We start from the raw sequence: 24698 nt of genomic DNA on the forward strand, positions 1-24698 counted from the left end.
ATGTAATGACTAAAAGACAGTGATTGAAGGACCTTAACAGAAAGCTGTTTGCATTGTTAAAAGAAACACTTGGACCAGTGTCATTAGCCTATGAAGCCGTTTCAGAAATGCTCTTAATAGGTAATTTCCCAATAGTGTCTTTAAATTATGGGACAGGCAAAACAAATAAGGACAAAATATAAGACAATTGAATGCCACAACATTTCCCAGAATGCTTCATACACTAAAATTTAATACGTTAGAATATTTGGAATATTTTCAGAATTTGCAACTGTGACATTGGCAAATAAAATTTATAATATGGAGTTATTATACAGTAGCAAAAACACAGTCATCCAAACACAGAACCCTTACTAAACTACCTAATCCAAAATGCATGTGGATAAGGATTTCACCTGTAAATTGTTTTTTAAATCATTTGCAGTTTATTTAATTTGACATCTACTGGAATTCCTTGGTCACTTGCATTAGCATTTCTGGATTAACCTTTAAACCTGGTACTGGTCATATATTCTTCCTTCCCCATATTTTAAGTACTAGTTTGGCTACTGATGACTGTTCCTTATCCCTATGTAAACCACTAAAAGTAACGTCAATGTTCCTTCTTCAAAGCTGGAGATCTGACATCAAAAATTTTATATGGGGAGTATCAAAAATAAGGAGGCAACCAAACAAGTTACTCCTTCTATCTATGGAACTACTTAATCATCTGATAGAAGTCAAATAAAACACGGCCTGAGGGCGAAGGCAGCTATAAGTATGAGGAATCCTTTCTACAAATACCATACAGATATGTATATATACATGCATATACATATATGTATAAATATATACATATACTTTTCTGCTAATGCTTTGATAAGCTATTAAACAAACCCATTTTTATGGTCTAGTTTCTTTTCCTTCTTCAGATGGAAGGCTTTTACCAAAACTTGTAGACAATAGATCATGTAATATTAGTAGCGGAAAGGACCTTATCTATCATCGAGTTCAAGTCCCTCCTTTATAGATGAAAAATTTAAGGGGGAGAAAGCTTTTGCAACTTGTTAACATCCTACAGCCAGTTAGCGGCAGAGTCAAGACCAGATCCCAAATGTGCACCGATAACTAGATGAATGCCTCTAAATCGTTCTTACTTTGTAAACCACATTTCTCTTAAAATATTACACACCCACGTAACATTTCAGACTGAATCATCAGCAACTTTGCTGATAATAGTGGGATGACTTGTTTTTATGTTGAAAGTCCTGGGATAAAGGGATCCTGGACGTGAAATTCTGCCTGAAAGCCAGCCTGTTCGGGGTGGCCATGCTGTTGCTCTGTCTTCACCTTGCACTGACACTCCTCCACCAGCATCACCAGCTTGACCACGGGGGCCAGGCCAGTGCAGTTGAGCTGCAAGTGCATCGTGGTGAACTTGCCAGGCAGGCAGTGGGAGCAGAAGGTGTAGGGGTGCTGCGCAGCTTCAGGAAAACGAACAGACCCGCATTTTCCAAAGCAAAGGTTGTTCTGTACAACCACTTTCTCACAGTCTTCATGCGTGATAGTCTAAAAGGCAAACACATCTCCATTAAATTACCTTGAGTCATTTCTTTACCATACATGATGCCGAAGCTATAGACTGTAAGCGAGGATAACTTAGACTAAAATTTAAAAGTCTTTCCAGGGACTTCCCTGGCAGTCCAGTGGTTAAGACTTCGCACTCCCACCACAGGCGGCACAGGTTCGATCCCTGGTCAGGGAACTAAGATCCCACGTGCAGTGCAGTGGCCAAAAAATAAATAAAAAGATTTAAAGATCTTTCCAATGTTGGATACAGTTTGCAATAATCAAGTGATGGCATCTTAAGAGTGTGGAGCTACCTTAACTAAATTTTTTATTGGATACATCAATAAGTTAGCCTGTAGAAAATAACTAAGGTAATATGAAAATATTTTACTCTACACTTAAATGCCAAACTCTAAGACATTTTGTCTAATTGGGTGTTACCTGTCTGAAAATTCTAATGGTTAGCTTCTTATAAGTAATGTGCCTTACACTTCTACTCTTCACAGTGCATTGTACAAAATAAATTTTCAATACATGTTTGTTCAATTGCTCATAGAATAGATCAGAACATCCAGAGTTTAATTCTGTCCTATTTTACAGCGCTTATAGTACACTCAAATCTATTAAGTTGCATGGAGCAAAGTTGCAGCACCTGTGCCTCTAAATCATCGTGTATGACATCTTTGCGTCTCCCATAACCCCATACACCTAGCTGTATGTGCCCTTCAAAATATATGAGCCAAACACCTTATTTTTAATTTAATTAGTGATAGAATTCAAAATAAGAGTTCAAAGGAAATTTGATTGCCCAATTCTTAGGAGCAATTTTTTAATTATACATGGGCCAACAAAGCAGTCATTATTATTTGATCATTGACTTGTCGTTGCTACATATCCTTGCCTTTTCAGAATACTTAACTGCCTTGCACAGTCCATTACCTTACAATACTGCCTGCTTAATTGTGTAGCTTTACTGGACTGTAAAATTTTACTCTATCCTGCATTGCTTTTGGTTCAGTATCTTTGTGTTTAAGGACCTGATGCAATTTCTCAATTTTAATTTAACATTTGGAGTGTGGGCTTTGCCAGGACTGACTGGAGGCAGTAGATAGTAGAATGCTCCTTTGTCTTAGTAGTGTGGAATCAATCAAAATAACTGCAAATCAGCCAACACAACATGAACTGGGAAACAGGTGTTTCTAAGAGGAGGAAATGTGATTTCACATCAAGATTACTTTTTGAAAGCTTATGAGAAAATACGTTAAATCATTTTTGTGATAGTAATGCTAGAACTAATATGGCAACTTCTGCCTGACAACCTCAACATATTTTATAGACCTATGAAGTAGTTAGGTGTGAAATACAGGGGTTAAGACCACCATACATGCATGTTTGGGGAGGAGTTCAATGTATCCCATCTTATCTACAGATGGAATCCACCTGTTCATCCATATCCTAATAGAGTGTAGAGATGTAGCTAGAGAGAAGTTCTAGTGATTGCTTGAAATTCCCAACTTCCTAACTGGGGGTACAGTCTATTAACTCTCCAGATAAGACCACCCCGATGTAAAAATAAATAAATAAAACCCCATAAAACAAAGCTCTATGCCATCAATATGAAGTACCATCATACCATTCTTGCAGCATTTCCAAGGTTGGAAGGAAATTTAGGGAGTATGATCATACTTTGCCAAATCCACTGATGAAGGCCCAAGGACCAAATCTGGGAATGAGGTGAGACTCGGGCTCCTGGCACATTCGGCCCCTACTTTCCACCTGTCCCAGCTGTCCACCCCCTCCTGAAAACCTGGACCCCCTTCCCCACCCAGAACAAATACCTGGCTGAAGGGCACCGTCCTACAGGTCTCCCGATGCACTTCATGGCTTTTGATGGGCAGGATGATCCCCTGAGAAGCTGGACTCATTCTGAACATGAAATGGTGCCAGAATTTCTTGGCTTCTTCCCGAAGAGGAGATTTCTCCATTGGCATCCCATCCTCTGGCTGAGTGAGACCCTGGGTCCCAGGGAAGAACTGCTCACTGACTGAGCCCTGGGGTGGGTGCAGCTCTCTCTCAGGCTTCTTCCAGAATCTCCCAAACCTGGACAGCATCTTTTGTCTCTGCCTCCGACCTTCCCCTGTAGTGCTGGCACCTACTAGGTGTGGCACTGCCACAAACAGATCTGGCTTCTCCTCAGCTTCCTCATGGTTGCCCAAGGAGAGCTCTCTGCGATGCCTTTCTAGGAGCAAGAGAGAAACAGAATTCTGACTCTGGCGGCCATCCCCGTGCCTTGCAGCTTTCCCTAGAGGCAGGAGTAGCAACAGCTGAAGGAAGAGAAGATGCATGCTGTCGGGGCCGAAGCTTCTTGCAGATTCACAGATGGTGAGGCCCCAAAAGAGGTTCACTCTCTGCAGGACTGTGAACAGGGAGATGCTATATATAGATACCTGCCTTGTGGGATGGGAAGGCAGGTGGTCAGTAGCCAGGCAGAGTAAACACATTCCTTGTTTGCTTGAATTATGTAGTGCTAATGGTGTCCTGCCTTCATTTTGGTTTTGTGTATTTTAGAAGGCCTCAGTGAAAGCCGGGGACCCAGGGGGTAATTAGCTGACACTTTATCGTCTGAGATTTAAAGAGCAGTATTTGTGAAAACAACACATTCTTTGCCCGGATTTCCCATCACTGTTGTTAGAAGGACCAGAGTGAGGTAATATTTGTGGTGCATCTGCTTTGTGCTGGGATAGAACAGACATGTTTTAAGGAGAGAAGTATATCAGATAAAAATTAACTCATATATTTAGCCAAAGATCAGGCTGTTAGGCTCTACACACACACACACGCGCGCACGCGCACGCACACGCACACGCACACGCACACAGAGAAGCAGCCAAAGAAGTATATAAAAGTTGTAAGGAAGGGAAAGGAAGAAATAGAGGGATGTTAAGTTCGTTGAGCAGCGGACGCTCCCTGTTACTGAGATGTGGTTAGGGTTGTTGATTTTTGCATAGTAACAGTAAAGGGAGTATATTCTCCTTTTCCACACATGGAAACTCACAATTCCCAAGTAATCCCCTCACCTTAAGAATCAAATACTTGGTGCTAAATTTCACAACTGGTCAATCATCAGATAAGCTTTTTCAATTGTTCACAAATTTCTCAACAGGATCCTAAGTAATAGACTGACAGCTCATTAGCCCTCACTGAGGATGGGGAAGTGTCTTTCCCTCAAGCCACCCTATTGACTTTTTTTTTTTTTTTTTTAATTTCTCTAAACAAAGAGCCAGACTTGAGAACGTGGATTCTAAGAACCAGGTTTGATAGCTCTGGGCATGAAGCTGGCTGGTCCATTCTTTACCTTACAGAATCCACATCATCTTTACTCTGCAGTAATTGATGACCAGGTTAAATAAAGATGAAGGCAAACATGACTCTTCAGGGATCAAAGGAAAATTTGTTAGATGACTATCATTCAAAAATGTTATAAATCAGATGAGGGTATGAGAAAGGAACACATCCACAAAAATGGAACCCCAGAGTTGAGTTCAAGCTACCCTCTACACTAACTGAACAGTATTTCCATTGGGGATTGACTCAGTACTTGCTTGTATTTCTCCCCTTTTAATTTAATCACCTTATTGTTTGCTTTCAGTAACACATGTAAGCCTGGAACATGCCCCTCTCTTTTTTTCAGTGCCGATTAATCTTTCTTTCCAAGAAGTGATCCATTTGAAGATTTTTTTCAGACCCTAGTGTTCTTCTTAATAGTCAGGCACGATTTCTGTGAGACAAAGCGTCAAGTCCTTTTACCTACAATAATGAATTATTTTTAAATGAACCATCATTTTGCCAGAAATCTATCAGAAGAGATATACTTTACTTGTGCCAAGTACCCACAGAACCTGTGCTAGTATTACTTAAGGTACAATTGATTCATACTAAATGAACATTAGTATTTGCCATTTCTTTTAAAATGCTTTTTAAAAGTTGCCTGCTGTTTGAATTTCTTAATTTCCCTCAGCCATCCAATGCAGTAGGCCTTCCAGAGCTAGCCACTCTAAATATAAATTACATAATTTATATTAGCTGATCACTTAATTATAAATATGGTGTGGGAGCTAACTATGATATGTTTCCTGATTCCTTTTAGACTTTACGTTTTCGTGCCTGAAGTTCCATTGCCATCAATCACAGTTTTTCCCCAGACTGAAGACTATTCCAGAAATTCTACTCGGGGTCTCAGGTTGCTTGTCTCTGAACATAGGGTACAATTCAAGTAATTTCTTTTGAATTAAAATTTGTAGAAGACTCACTTTGTGGGCCAAGCATCATATTAGATACTAGAATATGATAGAAAATGATGAAAACTTACTTCCTGCCCTCAAGTAGTCTAGTGGTATCACACATTTTATAACTTTATTAAATTAGCTGTAGGGATGTCAGTTATGCATATTTATCCTTTCCTTAGTCCTAAACCCCTCTTCTTCTGATACTAATTTTGGTGTTTATAAATGTCATTTAAAAATTACTCATGGAGCATTTCCTTTTGCTGTTCTGTCAGTCCTGTTGAGAAAATGTGCAAATATCTTGAAGGGTAAATCTAGCAAAGTAAAGCCTTCTGTGACGAGTACTACGGTACAGGAGTCTATCTTCAACCCCTGCCTTTTACAGTTAACAGCAGATGACATTCTCCTTTCACCACTGTGTCCTTACATCAGTTCTAAAGCTGTGTATGTGGTACATTATAGTTTACGCTTAAAAACATAAACATTTTGGTGTGGGTCTTCAGTCATACAAGCATACAGTGACCTCTCAATTTGGATGAAGCCAAATGGAGATATAGGTGTGGAGGGGGTCTCCAGACACAGCAGGGAGCCGCTGTGTGGAGAGAGCACCACAAATTGCTGGTGTCCTTAGTACCAAATGCCACAGCGGAAGGCAGGCCTGAGCTTTCAAGAGCCCAAGTCTGCCTAAATCTGCTTTTTGGGACCACCTCAAGCCTTCGTGCGAGCCAGAGGGTCCAATCTCATCCTTCATTCTTTCCGATTTATAACTCACGCTCCGCATGATCTGAACTCTGAGTTCAACTTGACCTGGCTTCCTAGGCACTAGGATGTCTTCAGGACTGGGTGGAGCTCCCAGTGTGCCTGTGAGAGAACAGTAACAGCTATGTTTTCCTGTCCCTCTTACAGACTCTCAGAAAGGAGCTAAAAGCAGTCAAGTGTTCTCTAAGGGGAAACAGAGAAACTCAGTTCTTTTGTAAAAACCCCAGACCTAAATCAACAAAAGGTGAGAGGCAGCGTTGGGGTAGGAGATAGGCATTAGAGTTAAAACTGAGAGACAGAAAGGGGAATTTGGGCTGATGGCTTTGTGGAAGAAATCTGTCTAGGGTACATGCCATTGCCTCAAAACTCTCTCTCTTTTCAAAATAGAGAATAACCACAGGACCATGGGAGTTTAGATTATTTAAAAAGAACTCAAAAGAAGGCAAAATCTTTCTCTTCTTTTCCAAAGGACAAGGAAGACAGCAAATTAGGGTACGTGGTTTCCCCTTAAACCTTTTATCATGATTTAGTTTAGTAAATTATTTAAAACATAGTTCTCTCTCCCTCTCCACTCCCCTCCTTTCCACTTTCTATGGAAAGAAAACATTAGGAAGGCCTACCTCCCCAAAGCTACTTCACTTATTGAACTCATGGATACACTCATTCATACAGCATATATCTGAGTGCCAACTCTGTGCTAGGTCCTGAGGATAAAATAGTGAGGGTGTCCTTGTCCAGGCCTAATGAAATTTGCAATCTAGAGGGAGAGTATAGTTTATTCAAAATGAGTTACAAAAGGAAAACCTAGGCAGACAACATTCCTAGCACTAATCAGGGACTTTCAGGTAGATCCAAATCCCAAAGGCACCGTGGACTGTCACACTGTGTTTCTACTAATTTTATTCAATAAACATTTGCAAATAAGTATTGCACCAGGTAGTGCAATAGATGTCATGCAAATTTTTTCTTTTATTTTTGATTAGGTAATAAATAGGTGTAGCAACAAAATTGAGATTATACAAAAAATTGTATGGTGAAAATTAAATCTTCCTCTGAACTCCCAGGCTTCCTGTCCTGCTGTGGAGGCCATCAGTGTTGTCAACTTATTTATATTCAATCGTTTAAAATTGTTACCGCTTATGGGCTGAATTGTGTCTTCCCCCTAATTTACATGTTGAAGTCATAACCCCCAGTATCTCAGAATGTGACTGTATTTGAAGATAGGGCCTTTAGAGAGGTAATGAAATTTAAATGAGGCCGTTAGGGTGGGGCTTCATCCAATAAGGCTGATGTCCTCATAAGAAAAAGAGATTGAGACAAAGACACACACAGAGGAAAGACCATGTAAAGACATAAGGGGAAGACGGCTGTCTACATTCCCAGAAGAGAGCCCTCAGAAGGAAACAACCTTAACAACACCTTGACTTTGGACTTCCAGCCTCTAGAACTGTGAAAAAATAAATTTCTATTGTTTAAGCCACCAAGTCTGTGGTACTTTGTTATGGCAGCCGTAACAAACTAATACATCACTGAAAGAGAAAAAATATATAGATAATAGAAAAGGACAAATACCAAATGCTGTACCATATTATAAAATTTCCCCATTTCCACTCTTTGGCACTGATCTCAGCATTACATTTTCAGGTCAGATTATTCTGTTAGCAGTTTCAGTGATCTTATTGCTCTCTGTCCAAAACACTCCCACACCGTAAAGAAGCATTTTACTTTTTGCAACTGGGGATGTATCTATTACTATGCACAAGTCATGGACAATACCTAAATTTGACAAATAAGCTACTTACCAGGATTGCATAGAGGGCTCCTACAAATCTGAGAAGGAGGCCAAGGCGACTTCACTATGTGCCCCACCATCCACCATCCATCCATCCCCCACTGCCTACAGCCTCTATTTATAGCTAGTCCAGGATGCCTTCACTGATGATAAACATCTGTCATGCTCCTTCTTCCTAATCCTTAAAATTTACCTGGATCATTTCTCATTTTGCAGAAAGCTGCTCTCAGAAAGAGTAATGTAAGTGGGAGTAACTCCAGATTTGAAGCCAGAAAAACTTTGGCTCGGCCTGACAGTTTATTAAGCCTCATGATCTTAGGTGCTTAACTTCATGTCCCTAAACCTTGCCAGAAAGAATACCACCTGCCGTGCTTTCCTCATCTGGCTCATTGCCTTTCTTTTCACCCCAGATCCTGTTATTACCCTGGGTAACTTCAGGATTCACATGGATGGGTCTGACCAATAACACGCCACCAGTATTACATGATGTCCTATTCAGTACCCTGGCTGAAATCTGATGCTTCCACTCCACCTGGCCTCTCCATCCCCTTTACATTCTCACCCCTGTTATTCCCAGGAATTGCTCCACCTCTAAACGGTAAATTTCACATTCCGCTCTCTCAGGACAACCTTCTGTTGTTTCCGTTCTCTCAGTTGTTTCCACAGCATCTGTTTTCTGCTTTGCCCTTATAACAGTGCTACCACAATTGCAGTTAAATAATTACTTCTATGAACATTTGTTTAACATTTGTCTCCACTTTAGATTTTAAAGTCCATGAAAGTAGGGGCTCTGCCTTTCTCAGTCACCATCTCAGGCCCTAAAAGAGTTCCTTCTGCCCTAAAAGAGTTCCTTCTGTGTAATAGATGCTCAAAATATTTATGAATGAATGAATATAAATCCTCTGGTCTTCACTTCCTTCCCTATCCAGCTTGTATCCATGGCCCATTACTTCAAATTTTTGCAATATTCCCAACTTCCTCAGCCCTTTTCCTTTCTCTTGCATGATCTAGTAAAATTCCAACCCTGGAAACACCCAGCTGTCCCTCTTTCCTGGACCACTTCTGGGCTATGGAATTCTGGCAGAGACAATTACAAAATGGCGAAAATTGATTCCATATAAATTATCTCCCATCTTAACTGAACCCTCAATTCTGCCCAGCAGTCTTTTGTATGACTCTAGTCAACTCTCTTCATTTTCCAGGTAGATTATTTAAAAATCTTCTCTGATAATCTCAAACCTTTGACTGCTCTGCCTCTTTCAACATTTTCAGGAAATGAACTCACCCCTTCTTCTACAGAGAAGGATAGAAGCCATCAGATGGGAGCGTTTCCTTTGACTTTATCATCAAACCACAATTCATTCCTCCTTTTCACTCTGCTCTTGAAATCCACCCTTTCCAACCTACTTTATTAATAGTCTCATCCCATATCATCAAACTCCCTTCACTCCACTGGCTGCCTCATATTAGCATTTATATAGTGTGTGCTTGTTTTCAAGTTTTAAAAATGTCTCTTTGATTTCATAAAGGTTTCCAGGTTCTTTTCTTCAGTGTTGTCTTCTGCCTTCCCAGGCAAACTTTGGAAAGAATTGTCCAAACCCAAACTCTACTTTCTGACGTTCACTGACATATCAACCCACCGAAGTCTAGCTTTTTGCTGCAGCCCTCCTGTAAATCTTTCTTCCCAGGATCACCCATGCCTCCGTGTAGCTATTGGAACTCTCTGCAACATGAAACTCACTTCTCATGAATTTGGTCCTAAATAAAATGGAGAAAGAAAGGGAGGTCAGAGTAGGCAAAAGAGCTACGAGAAACCTGAAATTTTAACCTCCAAGAGCAGATCTGCCATCCAGCCAGCTTTCTGGGGAGTAGAGGATTTACAGGGAGTCACCTCTCCCATAACCCGGAAGCCAAGTCCCTTCTTTACTCTGCCAGTTAGCAATTCCTCAGCATTGATTTAATTTGGCTGCATGCGTGTCTTCCCAACCAGGGGAGAAGGCTCCTTGGAGGCAAGGTCTGTGTTTGCCAGAGACTGCATTGACAGCAGTCTGACACAGACTTTGAGAACAGGGATTTTTCTTAATGTATTTTTGTTTCTTTCCTGTTCCTGGCTCCTTGCTCTGCACTTAGGTTAATGAATGTTTGCTTTTTTAAAAAAAATGAATGTTTGCTTTAACATACCAAATCCAGGAAAAATTTTGGACTTCTGACATGGGTCCTTGTTGTGCTTTACTTTCTAAGAGGTATCTCTTTGTCCTGGAGAACTTATCCTTAATTCTCTGTTTAGACCCTATTTTAAAATCAAATTTCCACTGAGTCTCGGAAGACTCAGAATAAAACTTTATTTCCCAACCTGGCCACAGTCTCAGAGTAGGTCTTTGAACTTTGTCATACCAGCCACGGTTCCCAGGCAAATCTCTTCTGAAAGATAATTATACTTTGAAAAAAGGCAACTCAGGCCAGTGGACTCTGTGTTAGTTAACTTTATGCAGCTTGTAAATTGTTTCTCTCCAGTTGGAAGATGGGGATGGTGTATCACCAACAGAAATGAATGTAGGGGGCAACTTCTGAAAACTGTTCCCCCACTGGCCACCTTGCCAGTTTCTGCTTATACAATGCAGGCAGATTGGGGGAAACATATTGTCCCTATAAGCTCATAACACATGGACAAATGATTAAAAACACATGGAAAACAGTTCCACGGCTAAGCTAAAATTCAGATGGGAATGGAAAATCAACTTGCAAAGCTTTCAACTGTCTCGGGGCCAAATGTAGGACAGAATGCGAGGAGAAGTTGCCAAAAGAGAGGGAAGTTGGGGAAAAAAGCAAGTCATGGATAGGAAACCTAAAACAATGGCACGTTGTATTGACAACGCTTCTCTAAGCCTCTCCAAGAGTAGGCACCAAAATCAACTCTGGAAATATTAAGACCTTTATTTCACAAAAGATTTTAGACAGATTTATATTTTCTACCCTCTATAAATAAAGGCTGGCTTTGCTATCTTGGCAACACCTATGCAGAAACATAATGTTAAGGATCTGTAATATAAATATTAAAATATTACACATTTTTCCCTCCAAGGTGTGGGAATTAAGTAACAAGGTGGTATAAGACAAACTGTGAAAACTCATGACAATAAAATGCAAAAGCAAAGCAGAAACTTCCAGTAAGTCTCGCCTTCTATTGTGTACCTGACCCTGGGTCCAAGTTTGCTATAAAATTGGGCACACCTTAGTCACATTTGCAAAAGTTCAAATGTGACTCTTGATTCAAATCTGAAACTCTTAGAAGCCTGTTATTCGCAGCTAGTCACCAAAATGACCTAAGGATTCTGCTGGGTGGGAAATCTGTAGGCAAGAAGGTGATTTACTGGGAGCCAGTCTCAGCTGGCTTTCTCTGTCCTTCAGCTTCTAGTCTGAATACTCCCTGACTCCTGTACACCCCAAACCACATTTTTCTCCATCTAGCACCGTTTACATATTCATTTGGAGGCCTGATGAACGCTCAATATATGGAGCAAGTGTGTTACTTCTGTATGTAGAAGGGAATTTTGAAAATATGGCCGCACTGCAGAGCCATTCTTAGAAAACAACTATCATCCAAGTCCTCAGCAACAAACAATCCTTTAGCAAAACAAACAATCCTTTCTGTCAGGGGAAAAACTATCCCCTAACTTGTCTCTCTTTACAATGAGATTTGTGTATCATAGATCATGCCTGAAAGCAAGGCATATTGAGGTTTTAAAAAGAAAGAAATCAGTCTTCTGGATTTTTCCAACAAATGGAAACATTTCTGTATTCAACAAAATATCCTAATACATGGGAAAGTTCTTACAGGAAAATGCAACTTTAAAACCCCAACTGTCTTATTCCCCAGCTCCTCCTTCCCTGCTTACTGGTAAGGACAACACTGCTTGAAGTTGTCACCCTCTTCCAAGTACTGTGCATTACACACACACACACACACACACACTTTATAGCTCTTCAACTTTTACAAAGGTACCTTTTATTGAATGCCTACTCTGTCCTAGGCATATTCTTCATAGTTTCACATTTAATTCTCACAATTTTTTAGGAAGTTATTATTACTCCCACTTTCTAGATAAGAAACCTAAGTTTAGGATACATAGCTAGTCAGTGGTGGGACTGAGATCTAAACTACCTCATGCTTTTTTCTGTGGTCAGTTTGCCTATTGCAATATAGCTATTAAACTTGTGTATATATTATTTTAAATTCTGCTACTTTAACATTATGGGATAGAATTATTATTTTAATGGAGGCAATATAATATTCCATTAAGCATTCTTCTGTCATTGGACGTTTAAATCATATACCTTTGCTCCAACTTTTTATTGCCCTGAAATAAAGATATCCTCATGCATACAGCTTTCATTTTCTTTTGAAAATTTTCCACTGTGTTGTAGAGATTATTTCATTGTTTCTCTTTCTTTATACTGCTTTATTGAAGGATAAATGATAAACAAAAACCAAAATGTACTTAAAGTGTACAGTTGGATAGATTTAGACATATATGTGCATATATGTATACGCGTGCATATCTGTGAAAATATCACTACAATCAAAATAGTGAACATATCCATCACTCGTAAACCTTTCCTTCTGTCCCTTGGCAATCCCTTCCTCTGCCATTTCCTGTCCTCCTCATTTATTCCCAGATAACACCTGATTTGCTTTTTGTCAACATAGATTAGTTTGCACATTCCAGGATTTTCTATAAATGGAGTACATATACACTATATATTCTTTTTTGTCAAGCTTCTTTCACTCAGCGTAAGTATTTTAACAATCGTCCATGTTGTAGCAATGTCTCATTTGTTTTTATTCCTGAATAGTATTTCATTGCAGGGATATGCTATAATTTATTTATCCATTCACATGATAATAGACAATTGGCTGTTGACAGTTTTGGCTGTTACAAATAAAGTTGCTATGAACATTTATGTACAAGTCTTTGAACGGAGATATGTGTTTTCTTCTCTTGTATAAATACGTAGGAGTGGAATGGTTGGATCATATACAGTTTAACTTTTAAACCACCAAATTGTTTTCCAAAGTGGTAGGGCTATTTTCTATTTCCACCAGCAGTGTATGAGAGCTCCAGTTCCTTCACATCCTCACCGTCACTTAGTACAGTCGGCCCTTTTAATTTTAGCTATTCTAGTAGGAGTGTAATACGACCTCATTGTGGCTTTAGTTTATAATTCCTTAATGACTGAACAATAGGAGAACATATTTTCATGTATTTATTTGCCATCCATATATCTTCTTTGGTGAAGTATCTGTTCAAATCTTCTGCCCATTTAAAAAAATTATTATTGATTTCTTAATAATATAGTCTTTTTTAAAAAAATAGATCTTTATTGGAGTATAACTGCTTCACAATACTGTGTTAGTTTCTGTTGTACACCAAAGTGAATCAGCCATATGTCCAGCAAATGAAACCATAAACAAGACAAAAAGACAACCCTCAGAATGGGAGAAAATGTTTGCAAATGAAACGACAAAGGATTAATCTTCAAAATATACAAACAGCTCATGGAGCTCAATATAAAACAAACCAAACAATCCAATTAAAAAATGGGCGGAAGACCTAAATAGACATTTCACCAAGGAAGACATACAGATGGCCAAGAGGCACATGAAAAGATGCTCAACATCACTAGTTACTAGAGAAATATAATATAGTCTTATATTCTCTATATTGGAGTTTTTTAAAAATATGGTTTGGATACAAGTCCTTTATCAGATATATGCATAGTAAATATTTTCTCCTAGTCTGTAGCTTGTCATTTTCTTAAGTGTCTTGGTCAAGATGTAGTATCCTTTTGTATGTATTGTTGATTTTAATTGGTAAAAATTTTTTAGAATTTTTCCATCTATATTCATGAGGGATGTTGGTCTGAAGTTTTCTTTTCTTACAATACTTTTGTATGGTTTGCTGTCAGAGTAATACTGGCCTCAGAATGAGTTAGAAAGTATTCATTCCTCTGTGATTTTCTGAGTTTTATAAAGATTTGGTACTATTTCTTCCTTAAATATTTGCAGAATTCAATAGTAAAGCTATCTGAGCCTGGAAATTCCTTTGTGAGAAACTACAAATTCAACTTTTGTAAGAGTTCTAGGCTTTTTTCAAGTTACCTATTTTTTCTTGATTGAGCTTTGGTCGTTTGTCTCTTTCAAGGAATTTGACCATTTAAGCTGTCTATTGATACAAATTGTTTATGATAGTCCCTTATTTTTCTTTTAGTAGCTATAGAATATGTAGTGCTGTCACCTGATGTCACTTATCATTCCTGATATTAGCAACATGTGTCCTCTTCTCATCTTTTCCTGATCAGTCTGGTTAGAGATTTACCAATTTCATTGATATTCGCAGAGAAACAGCTTCGGTTTCACTGATTTTCCCTATTGATTTCCTGTTTTGCTATTTCATTAGCTTCTGATCTAATATTTTTCATTTCCTTATTTATGTTTTCTTCTTTTTCTATTTTCTTAAAGTGGAAGCTGAGGGTAATACCTTTCTTCCTTTCTAATATAGGCATTTAGTGCTATAAAATTCCCTGTAAGTACTGCATGGTATCCTACAATCGTTGATGTGTTTCCATTTTTATTCAGTTCACCATAATTTTTAAGCTCCCCTTTGATTTCTTCTTTAATCCAGCATTAAAGAAGTCTATAATTTCGTTTCCAAACACTTACGGATTTTCCAGAGATATTTCTGTTACTGAATTCTCATTAAATTCCATTGTGGCCAGTGAACATATTTTGTATATCGAGACTCATTTTATGTCCCAGAATACGGTCTGCCCGTATGGTAAATGTTCCACATGCACTTGCAAACAATGTATATGCTGCTGTCTGTGGGTAGAGTGTTCTATAAATATCTACTAGATTAATTTGGTTAACAGTATCCATACTTCTCTATCCTTACTGATTTTCTGCCTACTTATTCTATCAATCATCGAGAGAGGGGTATTAACATTACCAACTATAATTAGAGATTTGTCTATGTCTCCTTACACCTCTATTTTTAATTTTGTTATTAGCTGCATGACTATTTAGGATTATTATGTTTTGTTGATGTACTGGCTCCTTTAAATTATAAAATAACCTTATTTATCCTTGGTAAATACTCTTTGCTCTAAAATTTTCTGATAACATAGCCACTGCATCTTCCTTTTTGACTAGTTTTAGGACAGTGTATTGTTTTCCATTTTTCTTCTGTAGGATAAGTTGGCAGTGATTACCTGTAGGAAGCAAAAATATAGATGGGGATAGAAGTGAAAGGTGAACTCATACTTCATTGCTTGGAAAAAGTATTGCAGGTTACCATAAGGCCTTTAATGGAAGTGTTGGTTGATTTTTGTTCCTTTCTGTCTTAGGATAAACTAAACTTTATTGCCTAGCAGAATATAAGACCCATAAAAACTGTTCAAAATGAACAGTTTTATGTGTAAGTTATGGGGATAGTCTATTCATTTCCTGCGCAATCCTTTCTGAAGACTTATAAAATAAATTTTAAGAAAATCATGGCATTCTGGATATTACAGACACACTCCACCATGAGTAACTGTTGTCCCATGATTAACAGCGGGAAAGAGGAGGAAGATCAATAAAGCAGTACCTTAAATTTTAAAATATGTCGAATCAGTATTTTCTTTCCCTTAACCAACTGTATTAACAAATAAAAAACCTGAGAGAGACTTGGGGCAAAGACTGGAAAAAGTATCTTGGATGAATTACGTAAACACACAGCTAATACATCAACACACTTATAGCTCTCTAAAATACATTTTTATGTGGTGATTTTTACTAGCGTTTTTTTCAGAAATATTTCCTATAACATACAATTTACCGTTTTTTAAACATCTTTATTGGAGTATAACTGCTTTACAATGGTGTGTTACTTTCTTTTGTATAACAAAGTGAATCACCTATATGTATACATATATCCCGATATTCCCTCCTTCTTGTGTCTCCCTCCCACTCTCCCTCTCCCACCCCTCTAGGTGGTCAAAAAGCACTGAGCTGATCCCCCTGTGTGATGCAGCTGCTTCCCACTAGCTATTTATTTTACATTTGGTAGTGTATATATATCAGCGCCACTCCCTCACTTCGTCCCAGCTTACCCTTCCCCCTCCCCGTGTCCTCAAGTCCATTCTCTGCGTCTGCGTCTTTATTCCTGTCCTGCTGCTAGGTTTGTCAGAACCTTTTTTTTTTTTTAGATTCCATATATATGTGTTAGCATACGGTATTTGTTTTAATCTTTCTGACTTGCTTCACTCTGTATGACAGACTCTAGGTCCATTTACCTCACTACAAATAACTCAATTTCGTTTCCTTTTATGGCTGAGTAATATTCCATTGTATATATGTGCCACATCTTCTTTACCCATTCATTTATTGATGGACACTAAGGTTGCTTCCATGTCCTGGCTATTGTAAGTAGTGCTGCAACGAACATTGTGGTACATGTCTCTTATTGAATTCTGGTTTTCTCAGGGTATATGCCTAGTAGTGGGATTGCTGGGTCGTACGGGAGTTCTATTTTTAGTTTTTTGGTTTGTTTGTTTTTTTGCGGTACGCGGGACAGGAAGCCTGATTCCTCCAGCTCAGTTTTTCTTTCTCAGTATTGCTTTGGCTATTCAGGGTCTTTTGTATTTCCATACCAATAGTGAATTTTTTTGTTCTAGTTCTGTGAAAAATGCCACTGGTAGTTTGATAGAGAATGCACTGAATCTGTAGACTGCTTTGGGTTATAGTCATTTTCACAATGTTGTTTCTTCCAATCTAAGAACATGGTATATCTCTCCATCTGTTGGTATCATCTTTAATTTCTTTCACCAGTGTCTTATAGTTTTCTGCATTCAGGGCTTTTTTCTTCTTAGGTAGGTTTATTCCTAGGTATTTTATTCTTTTTGTTGCAGTGGTAAAGGGAGTGTTTCCTTAATTTCCCTTTCATATTTTTCATCATTAGTTTATAGGAATGCAAGAGATTTCTGTGCATTAATTTTGTATCCTGCTACTTTACCAAATTCATTGATTAGCTCTAGTAGTTTTCTGGTAGCATTTTTAGGATCCTATATATATAGTATCATGTCATCTGCAAACAGTGACAGCTTTACTTCTTTTCTGATTTGGATTCCTTTTATTTCTTTTTCTTCTCTGATTGCTGTGGCTAAAACTTCCAAATCTGTGTTGAAAAATAGAGGTGAGAGTGGGCATCCTGGACTTGTTCCTGATTTTAGAGGAAATGGTTTCAGTTTCCCACCACTGAGAATGATGTTGGCTGTGGGTTTGTCATATGTGGCCTTTATTATGTTGAGGTAAGTTCCCTCTATGCCTACTTTCCGGATAATTTTTTATCATAAATGGGTTGAATTTTGTTAAAATCTTTTGCTGCATCTATTGAGATGACCATATGGTTTTTATCCTTCAATTTGTTAATACGGCATATCACATTGATTGATTTGCGTATATTGAAGAATCCTTGCATTCCTGTGATAAACCCCACTTGATCATGGTGTATGATCTTTTTAATGTGCTGTTGGATTCTGTTTGCTAGTATTTTGTTGAGGATTTTTGCATCTATGTTCATCAGTGATACTGGCATGTAGTACTTTCTTTGTGACATCTTTGTCTGGTTTTGGTTTCAGGTTGATGGTGGCCTCGTAGAATGAGTTTGGGAGTGTTCCTCCCTCTGCTATATTTTGGAAGAGTTTGAGAAGAATAGGTGTTAGCTCTTCTCTAAATGTTTGATAGAATTCGTCTGTGAAGCCCTCTGGTCCTGGCCTTTTGTTGGTTGGAAGATTTTTAATCACAGTTTCAATTTTAGTGCTTGTGACTGGTCTGTTCATATCTTCTATTTCTTCCTGGTTCAGTCTTGGAAGGTTGTGCTTTTCTAAGAATTTGTCCATTTCTTCCAGGTTGTCCATTTTATTGGCATAGAGTTGCTTGTAGTAATCTCTCATGATTCTTTGTACTTCTGCAGTGTCCATTGTCACTTCTCCTTTTTCATTTCTAATTCTGTTGATTTGAGTCTCTTCCCTTTTTTTCCTTGATGAATCTGGCTAGTGGTTTATCAATTTTGTTTATCTTCTCAAAGAACCAACTTTTAACTTTACTGAAATTTGCTATTGTTTCCTTCATTTCTTTTTCATTTATTTCTGATCTGATCTTTATGATTTCTTTCCTTCTGCTAACTTTGGGGCTTTTTTGCTCTTCTTTCTCCAATTGCCCTAAGTGTAAGGTTAGTTTATTTGAGATGTTTCTTGTTTCTTGAGGTAGGATTGTATTGCTATAAACTTCCCTCTTAGAACTGCTCATAGCATTTAAATTTTCTTAAATTTACCAAGGCTTGATTTGTGACCCAAGATATGATCTATGCTGGAGAATGTTCCATGAGCACTTGAGAAGAAAGTGTATTCTGTTGTTTTTGGATGGAATGTCCTATAAATATCAATTAAGTCCACCTTGTTTAATGTATCATTTAAAGCTTGTGTTTCCTTATTCATTTTCATTTTGGATAATCTGTCCATTGGTAAAGTGGGGTGTTAAAGCCCCCTACTATGATTTTGTTAGTGTCGATTTCCCCTTTTATGGCTGTTAGCATTTGCCTTATGTATTGAGGTGCTCCTATGTTGGGTGCATAAATATTTACAATTGTTATATCTTCTTCTTGGATTGATCCCTTGACATTATGTAGTGTCCTTCTTCGTGTTTTGTAAGAGTCTTTATCTTAAAGTCTATTTTGTCTGATATGAGAATTGCTACTCCAGCTTTCTTTTGATTTCCATTTGCATGGGATATCCTTTTCCACCCCCTCACTTTCAGTCTTTCTGTGTCCCTAGGTCTGAAATCGGTACCTTGTAGACAGCATATATGTGGGTCTTGTTTTTGTATCCATTCAGCTAATCTACGTCTTTTGGTTGGAGCATTTAATCCATTTACATTTAAGGTATTTATCGATATGTATGTTCCTATTGTCATTTTCTTAATTGTTGTGGGTTTGTTATTGTTGGTCTTTTCCTTCTCTTGTGTTTCCTGTCTAGAGAAGTTCCTTTAGCATTTGCTGTAAAGCTGGTTTGGTGGTGCTGAATTCTCTTAGCTTTTGCTTGTCTCTAAAGGCTTTAATTTCTTTGTTGAATCTGAATGAGACCCTTGCTGGGTAAAGTACTCTTGGTTGTAGGTTTTTCCCTTTCATCACTTTAAATATGTCCTGTCACTGCCTTCTGGCTTGCAGAATTTCTGCTGAAAGATCAGCTGTTAACCTTATGGGGATTCCCTTGTGTGTTATTTGTTACTTTTCCCTTGATGCTTTTAATATTTTTCCTTTGTATTTAATTTTTGATAGTTTGATTAATATGTGTCTTCGCATATTTCTCCTTGGATTTATCCTGTATGGGACTCTCTGAGCTTCCTGGACTTGACTATTTTCTTTCCCATATTAGGGAAGTCTTCAATTATAATCTGTTCAAATATTTTCTCAGACCCTTTCTTTTTCTCTTCTTCTTCTGGGACCCCTATAATTCGAATGTTGGTGCATTTAATGTTGTCCCAGAGGTCTCTGACACCGCCCTCAATTCTTTTCATTGTTTTTCCTTTATTCTGCTCTGCAGTACCTATTTCCACTATTTTATCTGGCAGGTCACTTATCCGTTCTTCTGTCTCAGTTATTCTGCTATTGATTCCTTCTAGAGAATTTTTAAGTTCATTTATTGTGTTGTTCATCATTGTTTGTTTGCTCTTTCATTCTTCTAGGTCCTTGTTAAATGTTTCTTGTATTTTCTCCATTCTATTTCCAAGATTTTGGATCATCTTTACTATCATTACTCTGAATTCTTTTTCAGGTAGATTGCCTATTCCCTCTTCATTTGTTTGGTCTGGTGGGTTTTTACCTTGCTCCTTCACCTGCGGTGTGTTTCTCTGTCTTCTCATTTTGCTTAACTTACTGTGTTTGAGATCTCCATTTCGCAGGCTGCAGGTTCGTAGTTTCTGTTGTTTTTGGTGTCTGCTTCCAGTGGGTTCAGTGGTTGTGTAAGCTTCCTGGTAGAGGGGACTGGTGCCTGTGTTCTGGTGGGTGGGGCTGGATCTTGTTTTTGTGGTGGGCAGGGCCACGTCCGATGGTGTGTTCTGAGGTATCTGTGAACTTATTATGATTTTAGGCAGTCTCTCTGCTAATGTGTGGTGTTGTGTTCCTGTCTTGCTAGTTGTTTGGCATGGGGCATCCAGCACTGGAGCTTGCTGGCTGTTGGGTGGAGCTGGGTCTTAGTGTTGAGATGGAGATCTTTGGGAGAGCTTTCGCTGTTTGATATTATGTGGGGCCGGGAGGTCTCTGGTGGTCCAACATCCTGAGTTCAGCTCCCCCACCTCAGAGGGACACCAGGCCAGAGCACCAAGACCCTGTCAGCCACACGTCTTTTGGGAAGTCTGAAGTCTTCTGCCAGCATTCGGTAGGTGTTCTGTAGGAGTTGTTCCAAATGTAGATGTATTTTTGATGTATTTGTGGTGAGGAAGATGATCTCCACGTCTTAGTTCTCTGCCATCTTGAAGGTCCACCTACTGTGATAATGGGCTGATAACGTGGTTTCTCCAATTCCAAGAGAGAGGCACACTGTGCAGTACTGTAATTGTTTGAAAGTGACAAATATGTGGTGGTGACAGCAGGTCCTGCAGTCACTGTGAGCTGCGGGCGGCTCTGAGGGCAGCAAGGGCATCTCTGGATGCATGCCTCACGCGGCGGTGACCCTTTGGATACAGCCCAGCTGTGCAGTGGCCTAGACCTCAGCGTGGCTGAGGGCTCTGTGCGAGCCTTTACTATTTTAAAGTGTGCACTTCAGTGGTGGTTGTGCAACCATCAGCACTATCTAATTCCAGAATATTTCCATTTCCTCAAAAAGGAACCCTGTACCTATAAGCAGTTAGTTCCAATTTCCCCTTCCAACAACCATCTGACAACCACTAATCTACTAATGTGGACATTTCATATAAGCAGAATCACTCAGTATGCAGCCTTGTGTCCATCTTCTTTCACTTACAATAATGTTTTCAAGTATATGGTTAACTTCATCATAATCATCATTGAAAGATATCTTACTTGAATATAATAAAACCATTTGCTCAGAGTGGTAATAAATACATGTGATAATTAGAAGAGATCCAGCCTACGATTTGGAAGACTGTAGCTTTAGTGCTGATCTCTTCCTACTTTTACTTCTGAGGACTTCAGTCTCCTCTGCTATACAGAAGGGATATTAGATGAGATGACATCAAAGGTCTCTCATTTTCATTCCTGTTACTCCAGGAATCTCAAAGACACACAGACACACACTTCTTGTCTTCTTGGAAAAAAATAATTGTTACAAAATTAATTACCTAGATTTGAAAACTTTAGTTCCCAACTTGATCTGGAGACAGAAAATCTGAGACAGCTGCTATCAGTAACACTTTGACCAGATTATATGTTCAGGAAGTTAACACCAGCTTCTTAATCAGTTGAGAAATAAAACAAAAGACAGCCTGAGCTGTTTGTATCAGTGTGGCTTTCCCTCCAGTTCTGAAAACGGATAATGTAATCAATGATTTCCATCGTGACTTCCTCCCTGATTAAGAAAAAAAGCTCCATGCTTAAAAAGAACTATTAGAAATTTGCATATTTGCACGATGCGTTTATACTTTTACCTTCCTATCTCATTCACTCCACATCTCCAGTATCTAGAACACTATCAGGTACAGGGTTGGCACTTCATATTCAATATTTGTTGAATGGATGGTGGATGGATGGATGGATGGAAGCTGTATAATGAAAGGCTGATCCAAACAGTAAGGATGAAAAATACATGTTGACTTTTCTTCTCCGTTTTTTCTTTCAATGGGTAGAATAAATAAAAAATGTTAAACACTAAAGGGACAGTGATTCAGAACTAGAAATAAGTTTGTTTTATTAATTTTTATACAACACTAGATACAGTATATTTAATAAGCTGCTTTGTCGCAGAAATTAATCAGCACCAGCTTATGGTTTAAATTACACAGAACCATAGTGTTAATGAAAATATGTGCATATTCTTTTTGGCTGTCTTAAAAATAAACACAAACAAAAATGTAAGTAAATGTCACCTACTTCATTTTTACCACTCCTTGGAAGGAGATGAAGTGATTGTCATATGTTTTTTAAGTTTATGCTTAACATACACTCCATATATGTGTGTGTGTGTATATATATATATATATGTATGTATGTATGTTTTTGTTGAAGACCAACGGTACAAGATTCTGAAAAGCTACACACTATTGAGCTGAGTTAATGCCCTTGGATTAACTGAGACTTTTCCTGAGTCGGTATTCAAGTCTGGGGAGAAGAGTTGGGTGGCATCATTCAGGTCCTTCTTTCTGATGCTCTCTTTCTCAGCTACAAATCAACTCTCATCTCTTCCTCCACTCTCCCCTTTCTTCTCCTTTCCTATAACCTCCCGTTGCCATTCTACCATCACTCCATTTCCTTCCTTCCCACTCCCACCAGAACCTAAAGGATGACAGTAACCAATCAAGGTGGAAAGAACCATGACCATCATTTACTTCTATTTCCCCATCAGTCAAAGCCCAATCATGAGAAGGAGATGAAGGTCATGATGAATATTGCCCAGCACTTACACTTGCCTGAATTAATGTTTCCATGATCAAGAGTATTTTAAATATTCTTCTAGTATTTCTAGTTGCTATAAAAATCAAAGCAGTCTCTCTTTGTGCTAACATTTGCAATTACATTTAAATATCACTGTCATGGCAGGAATGTAAAATAAAATCTACCATGCTGATCAGGTTCTACATAGTTGCCATGGTTCTGGATTTCCAGTTTTAAATAGTTAATATAGTTCTATAGTTCTAATATATTCCTTATTCCTTGAACTTTTACTTTCCCTCCTAGGATATAGCCCTTTAGGTAAACAACTCTTCATTTCTTTATTCAGCATCCCACCTTTCCACATTGCGGAAGCAAGTGGATCAGAAGGGATTTGAACTGATACAGAGAATGGGTTTTACATCTTTTGGTTAAATACCAGAAACTACTTGTGTCATACAGGAGACCTGTGTATCACAGCAGTCCAGAGCCTACTTGTGATATCTAAGGTAAGGAGCCTCCCGACTCCACAAAGATGTTGGAATTTAATAAGACGTAGAATGTCTAAATCTCATTCCAACATCTTTTTGTAAATATTTCTATTAACCAAAATCTTGATAAATGAGCACAAATGAAACAAGCTTGTCATGTTTTATAACCAGAAACGGGACTGAATTTCTTCAGTCACTTTTAGTTTCTCTCAGGGTATTTTTATAATAAAACCTGCACCAAAACTTTGGTCCACTTAATAACTCCATTTTGATTCAGAAGTGACCCTGGTGCTCATATAGCAAGTCACAAGTGGCATAACCATATTATTCAGGGATTATGAAAAGAGGAAAATTTGAGTAAATTGTTTAGAAATTAATTTTTAAGTTCCTGTAATTAAACCTTGATTTCAGAAGGGAGTCCTTGCAAGGCTGCAACATGCATCACTGCTACAAAATGTTTCACTCAGCAGCCATTATAAATTAATAAGGTACCTTTTCATTACAGAATCAGGTTAACATGGCATTTCTACAAATATTAAATATTTAAGGGCTCAAAACTGTATCAAAATCCTTTCTGCGAAGATAGGCTTTCAAGAGCTCTGTTTTCAGTATTACTTTTCTTTGTTCATCAGCATAGTTCATTGGGACACTTTTGAGAAAGTCACATTTTTCTTCCATATGTTAATCATCATTCATATATGCTTTTTATTCCAAATGTCCTTGAGAAATGCCTGCCAGTACTATAAACATGAATGAAGAGAAAGACTCATGTTACTTCAAATTTCTCATGACCCTGTAAAGCTGGGGAAACCCAATCATTTGCTTTGGAATGGTGCACCATTCTTATTAGAAAAGGAGATCTGTCTTGTGAGTAGTGATGGGTAGACCTCTGAAGGACAGGTAGCCCCTGAATTCTTACCTGAACTAGAGCTTTGCAGATGAGTTTCCATCTGCCAGATTCTTCCATCTAAAGCCTTCCTTTTTCACCACAGAGAATTCTCCTTTTTATCCACAGCCTCTCAGCTTTCACATGTGAAAGGGCTCCAAAGGGACAAAGCAACCCTTTGCAGTTCAACCTTGACTTAATGAACTGGCAGGGTGAGCTTCCCTCAGATTGAAGTAGTAGAAGCACCTGCAATATAGATTTCAGAATGGACTCATTTGAGGTATTGGGACCAAAAAC

The 24698-nt window shown here is 38.4% G+C and overlaps 1 protein-coding gene across 2 annotated transcripts; it reads right to left on the reverse strand.

Annotated features, from left to right (window-relative positions):
* Positions 1-220: 220 nt before the first annotated feature.
* On the reverse strand, positions 221-24667 carry CER1 (cerberus 1, DAN family BMP antagonist). 2 transcript variants are annotated; one of them, XM_024760479.1, is made up of 3 exons: positions 24435-24667; positions 3387-3787; positions 221-1548 (listed from the first exon to the last, which is right to left on the reverse strand). In XM_024760479.1, exons 1-3 carry the CDS (start codon positions 24463-24465, stop codon positions 1234-1236), a joined length of 747 nt encoding a protein of 248 aa, XP_024616247.1. In that variant the 5' UTR covers positions 24466-24667; the 3' UTR covers positions 221-1233. The 2 variants fall into 2 exon arrangements, with proteins under 2 accessions (XP_024616247.1, XP_024616246.1); XM_024760478.1 differs by lacking the exon at positions 24435-24667 and having other exon boundaries at positions 3387-3908.
* Positions 24668-24698: the final 31 nt, after the last annotated feature.

Source organism: Neophocaena asiaeorientalis, unplaced genomic scaffold, assembly GCF_003031525.2.
Source record: "Neophocaena asiaeorientalis asiaeorientalis breed wild unplaced genomic scaffold, Neophocaena_asiaeorientalis_V1.1 scaffold174, whole genome shotgun sequence".
NCBI classification, from domain to species: domain Eukaryota; kingdom Metazoa; phylum Chordata; class Mammalia; order Artiodactyla; family Phocoenidae; genus Neophocaena; species Neophocaena asiaeorientalis.

Excerpts from the sequence above, each read along its gene's own strand:
- CER1 (XM_024760478.1), bottom strand. The coding sequence starts at position 3,893 with ATGCATCTTCTCTTCCTTCAGCTGTTGCTACTCCTGCCTCTAGGGAAA. Across the intron at positions 1,549-3,386 it reads GGACGGTGCCCTTCAGCCAG|ACTATCACGCATGAAGACTG; the intron begins GTATTTGTTCTG and ends TTTGCCTTTTAG.